This window comes from Leguminivora glycinivorella, chromosome 2, assembly GCF_023078275.1.
Source record: "Leguminivora glycinivorella isolate SPB_JAAS2020 chromosome 2, LegGlyc_1.1, whole genome shotgun sequence".
Taxonomy (NCBI): domain Eukaryota; kingdom Metazoa; phylum Arthropoda; class Insecta; order Lepidoptera; family Tortricidae; genus Leguminivora; species Leguminivora glycinivorella.
In genome coordinates, this window is record NC_062972.1 from 28,627,822 (window position 1) to 28,646,711 (window position 18,890).

Below are 18,890 nucleotides of genomic sequence, written 5' to 3' on the forward strand. Positions count from 1 at the left end.
TTTACTATCATCCTAAGCAGACGAAGTACGGGCAGAAACTAAAAATATATAAAATAGTATTTAAAAAAATTGTGTCAAGTCATTTTTTGATGCACTGGGCTAGCAAATCCAATCGTCTTGAGTTTAAGAAGACAGTTATTCTTCCGCTTTTATGAATCTATCAATGGATTTGAACGGATTTATTGGACACTAGAATCCACAATGTGCAGAAGAGGACTTTTTGCACATTTGGATCCATCATTGTATTTAAAAAAAACTCCAAAATTCCAATTTTTATCCATTCATCCATCCATCACCACCACAGGAGTTGAGGTATGTGATCGAGGCGGCAGGAAAATGGCGATCGGCCATTGGCTTGTACAGCCATCACGGCCGATGTAGGCTGAACTCTGCCTCCTCAGGGTACCTCCTTAGTCGCTGTAACTATCATTTGCAAAGATACTGTGGCCAATATGAAGTGATCAACGGATTTTATTGAACACTTGTTAGAACAAACTAGTTTCTCCTTATCCGATGTTGTAATATATAGGGCTCTTCCTAAGCTGGTCAATTTCAGAATGGTTGGGCGGCATAAATATTTACATGCGGTCTTTACTTACATTTAGCTTAGTTAGAGCAGTGTGCGGTTAATGGAATATTGGGTCGGATGGGGATGAATGAACACATGTGAACGATTATAATGTAGATCAGTCAAGAGATTTTAACGGGTTACCGGTTATTATAATTCAAGGATTTTATTCATGTGCAGTGCTTCATGATTTGATTTTTAATATAATTAAAATTGTTATTATTTACATTATATTACCAGGAATTGTAGGTCCGTTTTTAGGGTTCCGTAGTCAATTAGGACCGTCTTTGTCCGTCCGTCCGTCCGTCCGCGGATAATCTCAGTAACCGTTAGCACTAGAAAGCTGAAATTTGGTCCCAATATGTATATCAATCACGCCAACAAAGTGCAAAAATAAAAAATGGAAAAAAATGTTTTATTAGGGTACCCCCATACATGTAAAGTGGGGGCTGATATTTTTTTCATTCCAACCCCAACGTGTGATATATTGTTGGATAGGTATTTAAAAATGAATAAGGGTTTACTAAGATCGTTTTTTGATAATATTAATAGTTTCGGAAATAATCGCTTCTAAAGGAAAAAAAGTGCGTCCCCCCCCCCCCCCTCTAACTTTTGAACCATATGTTTAAAAAATATGAAAAAAATCATAGAAGTAGAACTTTATAAAGACTTTCTAGGAAAATTAATTTGAACTTGATAGGTTCAGTAGTTTTTGAGAAAAATGTGGAAAACTACGGAACACTACACTGAGCGTGGCCCGACACGCTCTTGGCCGGTTTTTATAGCTTTACTAGCTTTTGCCTGCGGCTTCGCTCGCGTTAGGAAGAGACAAAAAGTAGCCTATGTCACTCTCCATCTCTTCAACTATCTCCACTTTAAAAAAATACGTCAATTCGTCGCTCCGTTATGCCGTGAAAGACGAACAAACAAACAGACACATACACTTTCCCATTTATAATATTAGTATGGATTAACGAAAAAAGGACGGATAATCTTATTTCGCGAGCGAAAGCGACCATGCAAACTACCGCAAACATAAAACTGGATTTGAAGATTTTAGACGTTGACTGATCAACTACAACAGCTAGGCACAAGTCTTGTACTCAAGCAAAAGGTAGCACGTTGTTATCAAATCGATATTAAAAATGTATACGAAAACGATACAAAACATGACCTAGTGGCCTTGGACCCTAAGGACCCATCCTGCCAAATAAAATGTTTACTCACGCAGCACAGTATTTCACAAACGAATAAAAAAGTTGGCAACTACACTATGTAGATGCAGTCAATACAGTCCAATACAGTCATACAACCCTGAATGCAAAGTATACACGACAGTGCAACTGGTGCAAGCAAATGAATGGTGTTACAAACGGTACAAGCAATATCGGAAGCTCTCTGCATAAACGAGAACTCTACTGAATAGACCCTTCCTTTTAAAGACCTCTTTAGCGGTCTCAAAGCAAAACCGTGAATAGGCGACATGACCTAAATAGTGCGCACTACTCACAGACAAATCTTGTCTCTGGCACTACTATTAACATGGATGCAAGTGTTGCTACACTTCAGTTACAGTCGCGATCAGAAATATCGATGCTGCCGAGGTGCTCAAAATATCGGAACACACTAAACTCCTTGACAATAGAGACTTGACAGACTTGTTTAGTTATGTGTCGCATTGTTCGCACCAATATATTTGACGGCGACTACTGACTACTTGATGAATGATGATATAATAGTACATTACTACAGAGGCCGGGACAAAGGGGGTTGCCGGCCGAAGACATATAGACTGAGGCGGGCAACCCCATTTCCCGCCGAGGTATGTATAGTGCTTTTCTCAAACATGGTATGAAATAAATAAAGTCTACTGAAAATAGTAACTTTGGATGGCTGTATCTCCTAAACGGTGCGTCGTAGCGCAAAAATAATCGAATTTTCGTTCCCCTTTGATACACCGTATACGCTTATAAAAAAACAAAAAGTTAAAAAAAAATTCAAAAAAAAACGAAAAAAATTTTTTTTGTATGAAAACGCACCCAAAATCAAATATTGTCTAGGGCCCGTACCAGTTGCAGTCGGCACGTCTATAAAGCCCCTTATAGTTTTTTTTTAATTGGCTAAATACCTGGATGTTATGTCACAATTATCTGTGTTTGGAAATTAAAAAAGAGGACTTTGCCGGCCTTGGCCTGCAAGGTTTGTATGAAATTCCATTATCTATCAATCGTCCTAGCCGCACCTGCAACGTCATACTTCGCTGCCAATTATAAGGCACATAACATCAATATTTCATACCATGTTTGAGAAAAGTGGTTTTAGATGAATTAGATATGAAAAGTCTAAGAAATTAGGTGAAACTCCTTTTGTAACAATATCTAACGAATCAATATCTAACTCTATTTAATCTAACGAATAACTTCAATTTAAATAGTTGAAAATATTAATGAACAAAATGCAACGCATACAAACATCTGTATATTTATGAATTGAAAGCATTACGGTATAGACGATACAGTCGCTTTTTCTTTATGCGGAGGCAAACGAGCAGACTGGTCGCCTGATGCTAAGCGATCACTGTCACCCATGGACACCCGAAACACCAGAAGGGTTGGAGGTACATACGTTGCCGGGCTTTACATTATAGGAGTGTTTTATAATCTGTCCCATTTTGGATTTCTTGTTCCTGACAGTTTTAGTATTGTACATTGCCTCTAGAAATAATGTAAGAAATAATATAAGGCCCACGGTTCTACCGGTTACACGTAGTCTTTACAATGTAATTTTAGGCGATTCTGAATTTGAAGACATGCATTTGTTAATTATTAATTTGTTTCATTTGATTACATACAATTTCAGGTAGGTACAAAATCAACTAAGAATTTTAAATTTTTAAATGTATAGTACGTACAGACAAAATGTATCTAATATAATCTATTTATTACTAATATCGATTATTTAATGAATATGTTATATCCAAATGAAATGGCGATATCTAAAATATTAAAGAAATTAATTAAAATATCTACTTTAGAATTGTGTTAATGACCATCATATTAATTATATCATTTGAAAATTGACGATATCTAAAATATTTAAAAAATTAATTAAAATATCGACTTTATAATTGTGTTAATGACCATCATATTAATTATATCATTTGAAAATGTATTTTTATTTACTAACTACTTATCTCAGTTACCAATTAAGTAATAAAATTATTTATGTAATTAATAGTGAAAAGAATGACTTGCACGAATTAATCCGTCTTATCTGGGACGACATACGCAAAAACTAATAAATATGTAAATAACATTATTTTATACTTATATTTTAATGAGACCCGTATTAATTTATTTATTACAGTTTTTTTTTCAATAAATCAGATTTAGGTAAGTACAATAGTCTTGTATTCCTAGGCTAGGGTCCAACATCCGATCCCAGCGGTCCAAAATAAAATGCATTACGTAACAAGTCAAGCAACAAGTAAGCCACAAGTACCACTCACCTCCTTGCCCTCAACTCGCTACATTTTCAACCACACCGATTTCCTGACCCGGCACGAAACACGCACATCAAGAAAAACACTTTAAAAAAACACAATCGATAAAACGTAAAAATAAACACGCGTCACTCTTTGAATATTTGGTAATTTTAACTTAGATAGTCTTCATAGCTCGCTAGGATTATTTTTAGGGAGCGATTGTAGCGAGTGGTGTAAAATTAGGGTAAAATCGAGTAATATTTTGACAGGGCTGGGAGCCTTGCCTTTGTACGGGGCGCGAGCGGCGCGCAGGCGTATGATCGATCCGCGGGAAGCCATCCAGGCCCTGTGTTGTGGAGGCTTGCCTAGCCTAGGCGAGGATTCTAGGGTGTCTTGCTTGAGTCAAGCATGGCAAGTGTTTCTCGTACAGTCAAGTGTAAAAATATGGGTGTACACAAGTTTAAAAAGATGTCCCATAGGTATAATGTCGGCGAATTAAGCCACATGGGAGATATTTTAAGTAATTTCCATAGACTCATATTTTTACTTGATATAGCAAATGCCAGGTTTTTATCGCATTATTTGACTCTCACATTCAACTTTTGTAATGCGGAGACGGAGATATCGTTGGCTTTCAATGCCTAAAGCGTCCTTATGTTTCGTTTGCAATAAAGACGAACGTCTATTGGATTTTTAGAAGAAAACATCCTTATTGCACTCATGAGGACCATTTTGTGGTGGAAAGACTTATCATCAAAAGCGTATATGTTAATCGCCCTTCTGGGTGCAATCGACTGATAGCCTAAGAACGGTGCGATATTTTTGAAAATAATTCTACAACAGTAGTTTTTTTTTCATATACAGCGTTTAATCGCAATTTAAAAAACCTATATTTTCGAATCCACCAATAGTTTGGAATGGAAGATATTAAAAAAAACTACGCCCAAAAAATAAGCGTTTTCTTTCAGCAAAATACCTCACAGTAATTTAATGGTGGACACATGTAAAAAAAAATCAGTTTTAAGGTTAACAACCCGAAGCCACCTAAATATATGACGGGAAATAAGACTTTTTTTAATGATATATAATTTTTGAATTTTTTCTAACGTGCTCTAGAGCAAATATAACAACAGATATTTTTAAGCAGAAATGAATAGCACATAATATTTCAGATATTTAGCATATAAAAACCACCAATATATTTATATGGAAATAAAAAAATCTAAATATTTGACCGGGCAAATTAGGAACAGATAATATTAATAGTACGAGGTTGACTTTTACTGTCCCTATTTAACAATATTAACAGCATGATAATCCACCCAATAAGTTTGATCTTTATTTATATACTTTAATTTAATAATATATTTACATTTTTTGCGTGGTTTGGTTTGGACCTTAGTGTCTTACATTTAGGAATCCATATGGCAAACCACCACGCCAGTGGAGCTGGGCCGAGAGTAGGTGATGAGCCGTGTCGCATGCTTTTTATTCTGTTCTTCTATTACTATACACAATAACGTAAATGAGGAGGCACACTGACATTTTACCCCGCCAGGCGGCGCCTATGCAAGAGTCTAGGCATGTCACTGTCATTCATATGTGAGAGAGAGAGAGAGAAAAACATAATTATCAGCTTCTCGCTCTCACGTCTCACGGACTAATAGGGTGGCGCCATTTGTCATATCCTTTAAGTGTTCCGTGAGTGTTCCTCCTCATTACATGCCTATTTCTACATAAGTAATATTTTAGGTAAATTAAAAACAGACGTTTTCCACCGATAATAAAGTCCAAAGTAATTAAAAAAATTACATATTTATTTTAGGCATCCGATTTGACAGTCGTCGAAAAGAGTATATACTTGTCAGTACATACATCTATCTCACGTTTTTCTCTTCTACCATTTGACAGATCTCCGTCATCTTGTGAAATGTATTCTTCCATTCTTCAGAATCGTTGAAGCAACGCTTGTTACAAACACGCGAAAGCTATGCAAAGTCTAATTTCGACCCATATGTCACGGCCAGGTATAGCTCCGGCGATTATCGTTAGACTTACAAGCCACAGGTCACGGGTTCAAATCTCAGTGTCGCATACGTAGATATTACAGCTTTTTTAATTCATTTTTTTAATTTTTAATTTATATTATAAGTTGATGAGTACAAGCTACTGCAATGACATTAAATACAAGGACGCACAATTCATAAAAAAAAATGTTTTAAAAATCTGGGTCTAAATTGCATTTAGAACATTCTTGTTGATGCTAATAACGTTAACTTCTTATCTGCTTAGGAAAAAAATCGTTCATGCCATAACCAACTTAGTGTATAAAGACCTAAGTATCAAAATTGCAAATGGAACTGCGACACACTAAAAACATTTTATCAAAATACCTTTTGTCATAATATGCTCAAATGACTTATATGTCAAAATGAATTGCGAACGAATATTGAACGAATGGAGCCGCTACCAATATATAATAAGTATGTAAGTATATATTAGATATTTCCAATTTATTCCATAATTAGAAATATGTACCTAAAAAAGGCCGCAATTTTACTTCTTCATTACATAAACTTTAAGAATACCCTACTGTATCATCTTTATCTTGGTCACTTGTACTCCGTTTATTACAATAAATGTATGTAATGTATGTATGTGTAAATTTCCTGAAATAAATGTCATATCTTGTTGTCACAAAAAAAAATTTTACAGGGCTTCCAAGAATCTCGAGCTGGAAGGATACAAATTAAAATATTTTCTATGAAAATAATTAAATTCGACAGCAGACAACTCAAAGGTTAATCGGATTTATTTATTATAGGCATTTGTTTTAAATTAAATATTAGTGGCTCTGATCTGATAGTAGGATATTCTTTAAAATTTATTTTCAAAAGGAGATTTAATGTTGGTAATGCCATTCAAATAATATTAGAAGTGTCTACGCGAGTGTTCGAATTTAATTATAGGATAGTACATATTGAAAGTACTGTAATATGGGTACAAAAGCCTGCCTATTGAAATATAAAATACATAGCAAATAGTTTTTTTTTAGTTTAGTACTTTTACAATATAGTATTTTTACAAATAGTATTTTAGCAAATAGACTTTTCGGCTTTTTATTTACACTACATACCGACCATACAACTGACTCTAATTAATCTTGGTTTTCAAAAGTGTAAAATGTAGACCTAAGTGCGTTTTCACATTATCCGATCCGATATCGGATGTCGGACCGATATCCCATACATTACAGGCGGAATCTTCGATTCTTCTATTGATATCCTTCCGACATCCGTTATCGGATCGGATAATGTGAAAACGGTCTAATAGCGACTCAATAATTTTTGTTCCTTGACGGTCATTCATTTGAACTAATAAAATTATTTATTTAAATCTATACAATTACAACGAGTATTATAATGTATTAATACATTCATTTTGTAATGTAATCCAATGAAATAACTTATAGAAATATATTCTACCCTTTTTGCTTGTTTTCCGATTACTATTTAGCCAATTTTTCATTGAGTCATACCATGGACTTTCAATAGGGACTGAGCTCACACTTTTTTTGCCATACTAAATTGAACTTAATCACCGGTGCAGAAAGGCGTTCTTATTAGACTAGTAAAAGTGTATCCACATGAGAGGGGCTGGTGTCCCTCTCGCACGTGTGACCAGTGTTAAAGAGATTACTATAGTAGTAGTATTTTTATCTGTATGATAACTAAGTTTATAAACTTCTTAAATGATTTTTGTATTATATCGAGGCAAGGATATTAATACCTTGTAACGAATTGGTAAGTCATTATTATGAAGCCATAAAACCAAAGATTTGCGCATTTAAAAAAAACCTTTAATTCGGTATTAGTAGATTTGGTAGTAACTTTGAATATTGACTGGTATCCCCAAATAATGACAGTGATGACGTCATTCAAATAATTTTGACAGTAGCAATAAGTGCGAGAGGGAGACCAGCCCCAACTTTACCCTCTCATGTGGACACACTTTTTGGCCTAACAACTCAATCTAGCTGAATAATATATAAATATATGAGTCATACCGGACAACTGTCACTGTACATTTGTAATCCTTAATACAAGGGCATATCGTCTAGCGATGGTTAGCTAAGACAGAGTATTGCGGTTAGTAGGAACGATGTTGAACCTTAGGTTACCTTCAATCAATACTAATACTGAAAGACAATTTTTAAACTTATTGCATTACATGTGTCTAAAAAAATTTCAATGAAATGGCCTGTAAATCTAATACTAAAAAAATCAATATTTAAAAAGAGAGGGTTGAAAAGGGTATAAAAGATTAAAAAATAATAACAAGAAAAAAAGATTTCCGCTGCCGAGGATCGAACCCACGACGTCAGGTCAGGAGCGCGCCCATCGTCTTACGCTACTATAACTGAGCTATTTAAGCGATAGTAAAGGTGGCGAAATATATTATTATACCGCGATGTAATGACAATACGAATGAATAACTAACTTTTGAAATAATGCAGAAAATGACATCGTCAATAGTAGAGTTTGTAGGTAAATGAAAAATATGAAAATACTTCTTTCAGTATAGGTTTTAGCGCTTCTTGCGTGCATTTAAAGGTGGCTTATTTTTTATACTTCTTTATTATGATCTTCACGAAAAGTCTGTTCCAATTTTTTTGCTGATATAATTTTTGCCGTGAATGTTCTTCCGAGCTAGTAAAATATTAAACTTCCGTTTTGTTTTTAGGGTGGTTTCAGTAGAAATAGTGTTTCAACACATAATGTATGTACAAAACAACCATAACTTCACTTGTCCTATTATTGCTTGTGTCATAACTAATTTAATTACTCCGCTTCTTGTTACTACGAAGTATCATTCACAAAAATAGGTGGTTTCTTAATGTGTTATAAAGGTCATAAATTAAAGTAGTCGAATTTAAAACAAAAGTCCTGATTCCATTTTCGCCTGATTTTTAGTGAATTAAAATAATATTTTTTTTATTCTATTATACGTTTTTTGTCACAAATTTTGGTGGCTTAACTAAAAAAACTATTTCAAATTACCAAACTTAATTTTTGGTGACATAAAAAGTACTGTTATAGAATTAAGTTATTTTCCCAGTAGTAGCAAGACCGGATGGTTCCTAGGCTATGATAGTTTCGCTGTATTTTTTTCCGTTTGTAAATGGCTCTACAGGTTGAGCAAAATAAGCCCTCTGTAAGCGATTGGAACTGGTCATTATTCCCGTTGATAACACAATGCTCGCCTCATACAAACCATTATTAAAGTCTGTGATTTGTCACGTATTAAGAGTTGATATTGATATTAATGAGACGAAAACTCGGTAAGTACCTAATATGAACAATAGCACGGATGTTGAACCATACACCTCGATCCGGTAGGGTTGCCATATACGAGTCTCAATAATCCTGCTGAAAATACAAATCTATAAATCAATTTCTGAAAATAAAAATCTAAAATTATATAAAATATATATGATCATTTATTATCTGTATGATATATATAATCATTTATGGTTATTTAGTAGGTATTCCATTTCTCGTCATTACGACATTTCCTGCACCTATATATTAAGCTCTTATAGATCTCTGTTTGGCCCAAAGGTTAGCTGGTAGAGAATGCCTTCTGGCGTTAAGCTCGCCTTTTGTAAATTTTTTTTACTGTGCAATAAAGTTTAAATAAATAAATAAAAGTCAGATTGGCCCAAAGGACAAAGGCAAATACATACTTGAACTTTATTCTTCGAGCCAGTTTCATGACTGATTGAGGAGAGTCAGCGAATAAGTACTGAGCTGATTTTGACCTATGTTTGCTAATGAGAGTATTGGTGAGAGTTTTGAATGATTCACGGTTATTTTCATTAGACTTATATTGACCGGGATATAGACCGTGATTACCTTAAGTCAATATAAGTCTAATGAGAGTATTGGTGGTTGCAAAAGGACACCACTCAGCATGTACTCTGACACTGATGGTGCCACAGCGCTGGTCTTCCTTGGAGCCCTGGGTCCCGTCACGGCATTCAATGTGCGAAAACGACAATCTTAAGTGCAGGAATCATTGTGGAACTTAGTCTTAAAATCGAAAGAAACAACAGAAATGCAACTGCACGAATATTTGACTTTTTTTCGCGAAAAGCCCTCAGGATGTGATAGTGGCACTCTGAGATTTTTGTATATTATAATTCCCTATTAACTATGACGATGGCCTTTAAGCCTTTAAGATTATTATATAATAATAATTACGTAAATATGATGTTATTATTTGATCACTGTGTCTCTGTATAGCGTCTGATAACAACATAATCAGTAAACATAAACAATGAGTCATCGAAAGTAGGTATCACATGTTTTTCTTACAATGATCTCGACTTTGAATTAATGTCTTAGAAAGAGACAAAAAGCAGCCCATACCACTCTCCATCTCTTCAACTACTTAACTCCACTTAAAAAATCACGCTCCCTTTTGCCGTGAAAGACGGACAAACAAACAAACACACTTTCCCATTTATAATATTAAGTACAGATTACAGATATTGCATTACGTAGCTAAAGTGATGAATATAATAGAAAATATTCCTTTCAATTCTGACAAAATGCCATTCATAAATATGGTAGAAGTTTTGATTGCTGACTGTACTTTTCTTACCACAAACAAATAATAATAATAGTAAATATTGTTTTGAGTCTTGTCGTACACAATTCGGTTGCATTGTATCATCAAGGAGTTCCCATGGCCACCCTCTGACTTCCTCATTAGATGAACTCAGAGTCAACCAAAAGAAGAAACAACGATATATATTGCGGACGAAACACAGTCAGGTGATACATCCTATCGCGTCAGTGCGTCCTTTTCTCACGTTAAGTAGGTGCGACAGAGACGCACCGACGCGATAAGCTATATTACAGTAGTGTGCCATGCCCGCTGGTAAAGTTGCTGTGCTATAGAAGATCATAAGTACGTATGCTGGCGTCATCTCTAAAAGTACTTAAAAGATCTCCATTCGACCGGCCAACTCCATTTTCCGTATATTTTATTAATATCCAATTTCCACAGTAGGTATATAGGGAAGCCGCGGGCAAAAGCTAGTCCATACTAATCCATACTAATATTATAAATGGGAAAGTGTGTGTGTCCGTTTGTTTGTCCGTCTTTCACGGCCAAACAGAGCGACGAATTGACGTGATTTTTTAAAGTGGAGATAGTTGAAGGGATGGAAAGTGACATAGGCTACTTTTTGTCTCTTTCTAACGCGAGCGAAGCCGCGGGCAAAACCTAGTAATCTATAAAGACAAATATTGTCCATTCCCATTCCCATTCGATTTAAACGAAAAACGAGCATGTTTGTTAAAATATAATTTTCTAGTATATTTCTCTTTTCTCGACATCGGTACTGGGTACCTGGCGGGTCCCCGCACGCATTGTAACTCGATATTTCCGTACCCAAGGCTTCCGACGCGAGGAATCGATGACGTCAGCCCTTTGTGCTCTTAAGGGCAAACAGAGTGTTTTATAAACTCTATGTATATCAGTGGCGGCTGGTGAAAATTTTTGCTAGGCAACACTGAGCAAAAAGAAACCTACCTTAATAACATTAGGTACTTTACTAGTAATCAATTTTAGGCAAGCCGGTGGGAATCGGCTTGTACGGACCAGCCGCTGCTGATGTATATTGTGTCATCATCCTCATCTCTGACTGCGTTTTACTGTTGAGTGTCGCTGGTGTGCTCTCAAGTGACTTACGTAGCGAACTTTTGCAACGTATGTGCGATCACACTCGCTGCAGGTAAGCAACCCTCCGACATACCTACATAGTTACGCTGACAAAAATATCTGAACAAGTCTCGATTGTTATAAATGAATCAATTTATGAAAAATTTAAAATAAAAGTGTGTTCAGATTTTTTTTCACACAGAGTGAGTAGATGTTACTGAACAGTAAAATGTACATCATGTACAAACATAATTATTAATATTATTTTTTTGCGTGTATAATTCATATTACCGATCCGATATCAGATTGATACCATTTTGTGTGTATTCGTTAAAATCGGCTAAGCATTTTTGATTTGCAGTGGACCACATGACACAAATACACTAATAAATAACTAAAAACGAATACTACCAGCAAGGACGATATAATGCGGGACAGACAAAGCCGATACAAAAAAGCGAACCCCTGAAATGTACGGCCCTTTTAGGCTTAAAACTACATGGCGCTGTTTCGCAGCCTGGGCCAAAATCATATTTTCCCCAAATATTTTTGGGTGTTTTTATTTTTTATAAGAACAAATGACATGCTTCTTTATTTTAATATCATGATATCAGTATCACGTCAATACACATTTTGAAAAAATAAATTTGTAGGCATCATCAGTGTAGTTATGAAAGTATTTAATAGGTGGCGCTAAAAAATCGAGGTACGATTCTTAGTATGAAGTATGTAAATCCTATATAAAATTATCCTACTACTAGCTATTGTTCTAAGTCAAGTAAAAGACACAAGGCTAACATTCTCGAAATACCTCATTTATCAATACTATGCCTATGCGTGCATTATCTTAAAACATTTATACGCTTCAACTTAAGCCTTCCGTGATTGCTGGAAGGTTCTATTTCATTCGCGGGGCCACAGAATCTATAAGGCAAGTAACTGTATCATTGCCATATGGTCTTACAAATGGTTTGGGTATATACATATACAATGGAGTTAGACTATAAATTGTTGGCCATGGATTGGTAGGAATGTGAGCTAATTTGTACTTGTTTTAGACTTATTTCAAATTTAAAAACAATAAATGTAATTCACATTCTACTTTCATTTTGTAGGCACCATTACTTTATGTACAATAATGTTATTCCCTCGTATTTGAAGGAATCTACGATATTTATTAGATACTGATAGTGCAATATATTAAAAAAAAGTTTAGTTTTTATAGGTGTATTTGTGAGTGTGCACGGGAAAAGTCCCACTTTGTCGATTGCTATAAAGCCGCTTTGTCAGTTTATTCATATAAAGATACAAGTAGGCATGCAAGCAAGTAGGCATGGGGTGGGAGGAGGTCACCCAAACTGCCCAAGACGAGTAAATGGAGAAATATGATTCGAGCCCTACACCCCAGCAGAGGGTAACAGGATGCAAAGAAGAAGAAGAAAGATACAAGTAAATTTGGCCTTAATGTTAACCGACAAAGTGCGACGTTTTACTAAACACACTCACATTTTTCATTATCTTACGTAAAATATAAATTATTTATCAAGATTATTTTCCAAACATATTACGCGCAATTCAGACATTGTCACAGAACACATCTCGATAGAAAAATACTATTAGGTAAGGAGAGCATAGAAAAAAGATTACCTGAAGACAAGAGTCCGACAGTCTCCTGCGATGGCACATCCATTGCTGCGGTTTCTTCGCAACTGTAACATGAAATAATTAGTGTTAGTTAATTCCAATAAGGCCTAGTTACCCTTTGGGTTGGAAGGTCAGATGGCAGTCGCTTTCGTAAAAACTAGTGCCTACGCCAAATCTTGGGATTAGTTGTCAAAGCGGACCCAAGGCTCCCATGAGCCGTGGCAAATGCCGGGATAACGCAAGGAGGATGATAATTTGAACAAGCAGGTCAAGCCAACAGTAGGGCTTTATGTTCAATTTATCAGTCCTGTTGGCAGGCCATTGAAATTATTTGTATATGTTATCCCAGCAGTGAAAGAGGCCTTCACCGAAGGGGTTCGTACATATATTATATTATTTGATACACTAGCAGCTGATAGCTGATGCGTGTATATCACTGCACTTGTTTTTAAGTTACTGTTTATATTTTAGTTTTAAATGTTTATCAAGTCTGTTTTTGAAACTGTTCACTGAAGGAGCAACCTCTCGCCAGCCCTCGTTGATTATCGATTCGTCTTTAGATTATCTATTACAAAATATGCTAATATTTTGAGTTATAATGTGGCACTAACGACAGAAGGAGAAGAAAAAACAACAAACACATACGGGTGAATCCACGTAAAAGTAACGTGAGTCACGACTTCATTGATTATTTACTTGAACTACAGCTGCAAATAAGAGGATCTATGCGTATATCAAACCAAAGCCCAAAGTGTAAACGAATTCAAGAATAAGTTAGACAAGCACAGTGCTAATTCCACATAACACCTGAAACCTCTACCGACAACTGGATACAGGCTTTATCAGTTACTACAACTGCCTGCCTGCTTTACAAATAATAATAATAATAATAATAAGCCCGCAGGGCAGCTTGTGGCGAGCTGTTGGGGAGTGACGACCCCACGGACCCGAGTGTTCCCGAGAGTCGGTCAGGGTCTCCGTCTCCGGCGTGTCTTCGCCGGCCGGAGTGGAACCCCAAGGGGACTCGCATGACTCTCAGCTCTGGCTTGCCTTCATTGGCCGTCCAGAGAGGAACGTCTGAGCTGTCGCTCCAGGGGTGGAAGTGTTAAAGGGCATAACGCCGCGAGTAACTTCGGAGAAAGCGCAGCACCACCTCTCGACACCCCTGAGCCACTCATGCCGGTGTTGCGCCTGGCCGTCTCTACGATGGCGAATCAGGTGCCCATCTACTGAGTGGCAAGTCACCGCCTGCCTAGATAACTTGTGCCGACAATGTTATGGCAGGTGTCCGATTTCTTTCTGCAATAGCCCAATCTTTTTTCCACCCAAACTTAAACCATAGACCAGTATTCTATCCATATTATTTACAATAGTTTCCAATGCCTGTTGAAACCGATTCACGGGTATCTATTCTTGTACCTGTGAATGGGTTCCAGCAGGCGTTCTACATGACATCAAATATCTCCAAACGGCCTCTACGTGTTGGATCTATATCCCCACGCACGCCTTATAAATGACCGGGCTCGAAAGACCCGAGACTTTAAAAACGGAGAAACACATAATAATAATATCAGGAAAGTAACACTTTTTTAGAGATAGATTATTACTCAACCTTGCATCGTGAATAAATGGAACATGCCATAAAATCGTGATTCATGTTACTGTTGCCGCTACTTGAGCCATATTCAAAAACTTAAACTACAGGTTCAAATCAAGCCGTAGCCATTAAAGGCTCTTGTTATTCTTCTTTAATGTATTATGTTTCAACATATTGCTTGCAACAGCTTTTGTAGATAATTAATAGTTTTATTGCTGCATTATATTTGTTATGCAACTATTTGTTACTCTATTATCTAGATTATTTATGATTACACCATGTCATGGTGATATTAATTAATCTATCAACTATGATACAATATTTTCTTGCATGACATGGAATAACTTCACAAATGGATTTTTAATGTTCGGAAGTGTTTTAAAATGAAATTGACTATACCAAATTACCTGTGTTGTTCACTGTATATCAATAAATTTAGGGTCATGTTTGATAACAAACAGTATCGAAAAAGACATAAATGAAAGTGTTTTAGGGAGGTTTTTAACTTAATTTCAGCTGAAGAACTAAATTATCAATAGGTTATACAAAATAACAAAAGGTCTGTCAACTCAAAAACTCACCAAAATTTACTTCCACTGTATTTCTGCTGCTAGTCCACGACCACATTCACATTGCAAAACGAATGTATTCTTACACAACAAGTATCTCGTATGTTTTTCCCAACAATTACCAGGAAATATTTAAACAATGGGATCTAAATTTTATGCGAAAATACACTTTCACATCATCGGGACAGCCACCTACACAACAGAAACAGTTATTCAACTTAGAACACCTTTTGAACAAGCGCCTAGTATTAGTCCGATTGGAATTATAAACATATCAATTCATCAATAACACTTTAGCACAATACAGCTTCCAAACAACTTTACTGGAATGTAGTAAAATAACTTTAAAACTTCCGTCGACTACTTTTCTACCTTTGACAGGTAGGACGACGGCAACGCCGACAAATTTTGGCTGTGACCTTTCCCGTGTGACATGTACACAACTTCGTGTTTCACCGTGCTGTCACAAAACGATGCCTCTCTTTCGTTCTAGTTTAGATTGATAGAGATAGAAGTATGAGAAACTTTTTTTGTAGTTGATTGGAAAACAAATTTAAAGTTGCCAGTATAGTCTTACTTACTTTTCTGCTTTTTAAGGTGAATTGGTAAAATTCAATTTGATAATGGCCAGTGTTATTATAATCAAACACATTTAATGTGTCATTAGAAATGGCGCTAAATTCTAATGTTCTATGAGAGGTCTACGTATCGCACATTACTCTTTGATATGTTACCTTTTTCCTTAGGGATCATCCATTAATTACGTCACACATTAGGGGGGAGGGAGGGGGTCGACGAAGTGTGACAATGTGTGACAAGGGGGAGGGAGGTGTCCTAAATTTCGTGACGTCACATTTCAAAACACGAACTCTAAACTGTTACTTTATGAAAACCTCATAAACACAGTATTTGTATACAGGATGTTCGGTAACCGGATGAAAAGCCAAAATTAGGCGATAGTCTAGGCCATTTAGAGCATTATTTAGCTATAAATGTCTTGGACAAAACTCACACACTGTCTTGGACAGAAGTTTAAAAAAAACGACGAATCAACTTCTCAGTGAAAACTCCAAAATTTCATACTAAATCGATAAGCGTACTCTTGTTACTGTAGGTAATTGTTTTGGTTTTATTTCGTGTTGTAAAATGTCTATCGTATACCATAAAATAAATTTGTCTAAGCCATGTACATATAGCTAAAAATGTTCTAAATGGCCTAGACTATCACCTGTTTTCGGCTTTGCATCTGGTTATAAAACTAAATATAAGATACCAATTGTTAAGTCGACCGATTCAGAATGTGGAATCATGGCGTTTCGGTGTGTTCAAGGCACGTAGGTTAAATAAATTTGTCACATACACACACCAACACGTGGAAAATATTAACTTCTAAACATCAAACAATTTAGTTTAATTCATATTTTTTTTTAAATTTAAGAATCAAAATTATCATTCAAACGTTTATTCTACCACCCACAGCCAGCTCAAGTTAAAATTTCTATGAAAATACTTGGCACTCTTTTAGATAAAATAAAACTTTGTCATTCGTTTTTGAAGTACCTATCAAGAGAGCCTTTACCCTTTGCTGGTGTGGTGAAGAATAATTGAAATACATAAATGGAAATAAGATTGATTTCAAACCGCTGTTTTCATTCAATAATTTCTACGTGTAAATTTGCAAAATATGTGACGTCACACTAGGGAGCGGGGAGTCTAACAAATGTGACCAGCTGTGACAAGGAGGGGGGAGGGGTAAAAATCATGTTTTTTAGTGTGACGTAGTTTATGGATGATCCCTTACAGATTGCAAAAAAAATTGTAAAAATTAAAAAGTAGCATGTCGTCTCATTTTCTCACATCTATTGATTTGAAAGAGACATTACAATGTTGCCACTTTTTAATTTCTACTCTTTTTACCAAGTTGTAGTTAATTTAAATTAGGAACAAGGATATTTTCTTTGAATACTGGCAACACCGTGAATTGAAAACGTTTAGTTACTGCAAAGCTTTGTTCATTATGGCAAATATTCAATAAAATACTTACTATAGGCACAGTATAATAAAGAGTACTATAGTACAGTATGGCCACTCCCGCTCCCCGCTGAAAGTGCCGCCTACCCCCTCTCGGTTACCTCACAGTTACCGCCTGTCAAAAACGCGAACTGTCGACCTGTCATATCTCACTCACACAAGCATGGTACGCGTTCACCTACACGAGCTTAGAATGTGTGCTAGGAACGCGCCTCTTTCATATATTTGATCGCCAGTGTCCGAGGTGTGCTATAGTCTGATTAGTCTGTCAAGCACAGACCAACCCCTATAGACATCTATTACAAGACGACTCGCGGTCGCCAGCCTTCCTAGTATTTGCACTGACTGATATAAGCGCGGGCGCTCGCCGTGCCCGATAGGCTTGTGCCGTTTCGTTCGTTGATCGGATCGCTCCGATCTCGTTCAATCGCTCCCACGAACTAGTTCGCTCTTTTAGGTCTTTTGCTCATTTAGTTCAGCAGACCAGCGACCACTGCGGTCGGAAAGATCAGAACGAATGGGACCGAATAGTGTCAAAATGATACGAATAGTCCACAGATAGTAACATTCCGGGCCCAAAGGTTGTAAGTAACCGAAGTTTAATATGAAAACTTGACTTTTTTTGATGCTCTGCTAAGTAGCTCTCGCTCTCGGTCGGCGCATTCACACACTCGTTCTCGATCCAAACCGCTCGCGCTCGCCGATCCTATAATGAACTAAATGAGCAAAGACCGATTCTCAGAGCACGGAAAGATTCAGTTCATTTCGGTCATTGATGGGATTTTATTCCTAACAGTTCATAGTTCGTGAACGACACAAGCCTAGTGCCCGATCAGTATCGACCAAGTAACAGACCCGAAAGCAGCGCGTGTTTTTCGCACAAAAAAATTGGAAAAGGGTATTTTGATGCCTTAAAGATGTCCACCTGTAGTGTGAAATGGTGTGGAAAGGTAACAAGAAGCTCAAATTTAAAAACAGACGGCATTACATTCCACAAATAAGTCATATTTATAATTTATTCAGAGCCGGCATAGGTCAACTTACATTGGCCACTTACGCGTCAGTAGAGGGACAGTCATACTTCTGTCCCTTTTCATCTGGCGCGACTGCCCGCCGTCCTTGAAACGGCCAATCACAGCGCGCTTAACACATTCCCCGCCCGCTCCTCGCACCCCAAACACTGGTGACTCGTATCGCGAACCAAATATACAAGACTGCCACTCTATAGGAGGTTCTCTGTGCTGTCAAGCCATTGTCAAGCCATGT

The 18,890-nt window shown here is 36.5% G+C and overlaps 1 protein-coding gene across 1 annotated transcript in view; it reads right to left on the reverse strand.

The window, feature by feature from the left end:
* The window catches only part of LOC125240185 (rho guanine nucleotide exchange factor 18), an 84,758-nt gene extending 68,752 nt beyond the window's left edge, over positions 1-16,006 (reverse strand). Inside the window, 2 exon segments of the mRNA XM_048148011.1 lie at positions 13,431-13,492; positions 15,606-16,006. Of these exon segments, the coding sequence (XP_048003968.1) occupies positions 13,431-13,473 (43 nt within the window). The 5' untranslated portion in view covers positions 13,474-13,492; positions 15,606-16,006.
* Positions 16,007-18,890: the final 2,884 nt, after the last annotated feature.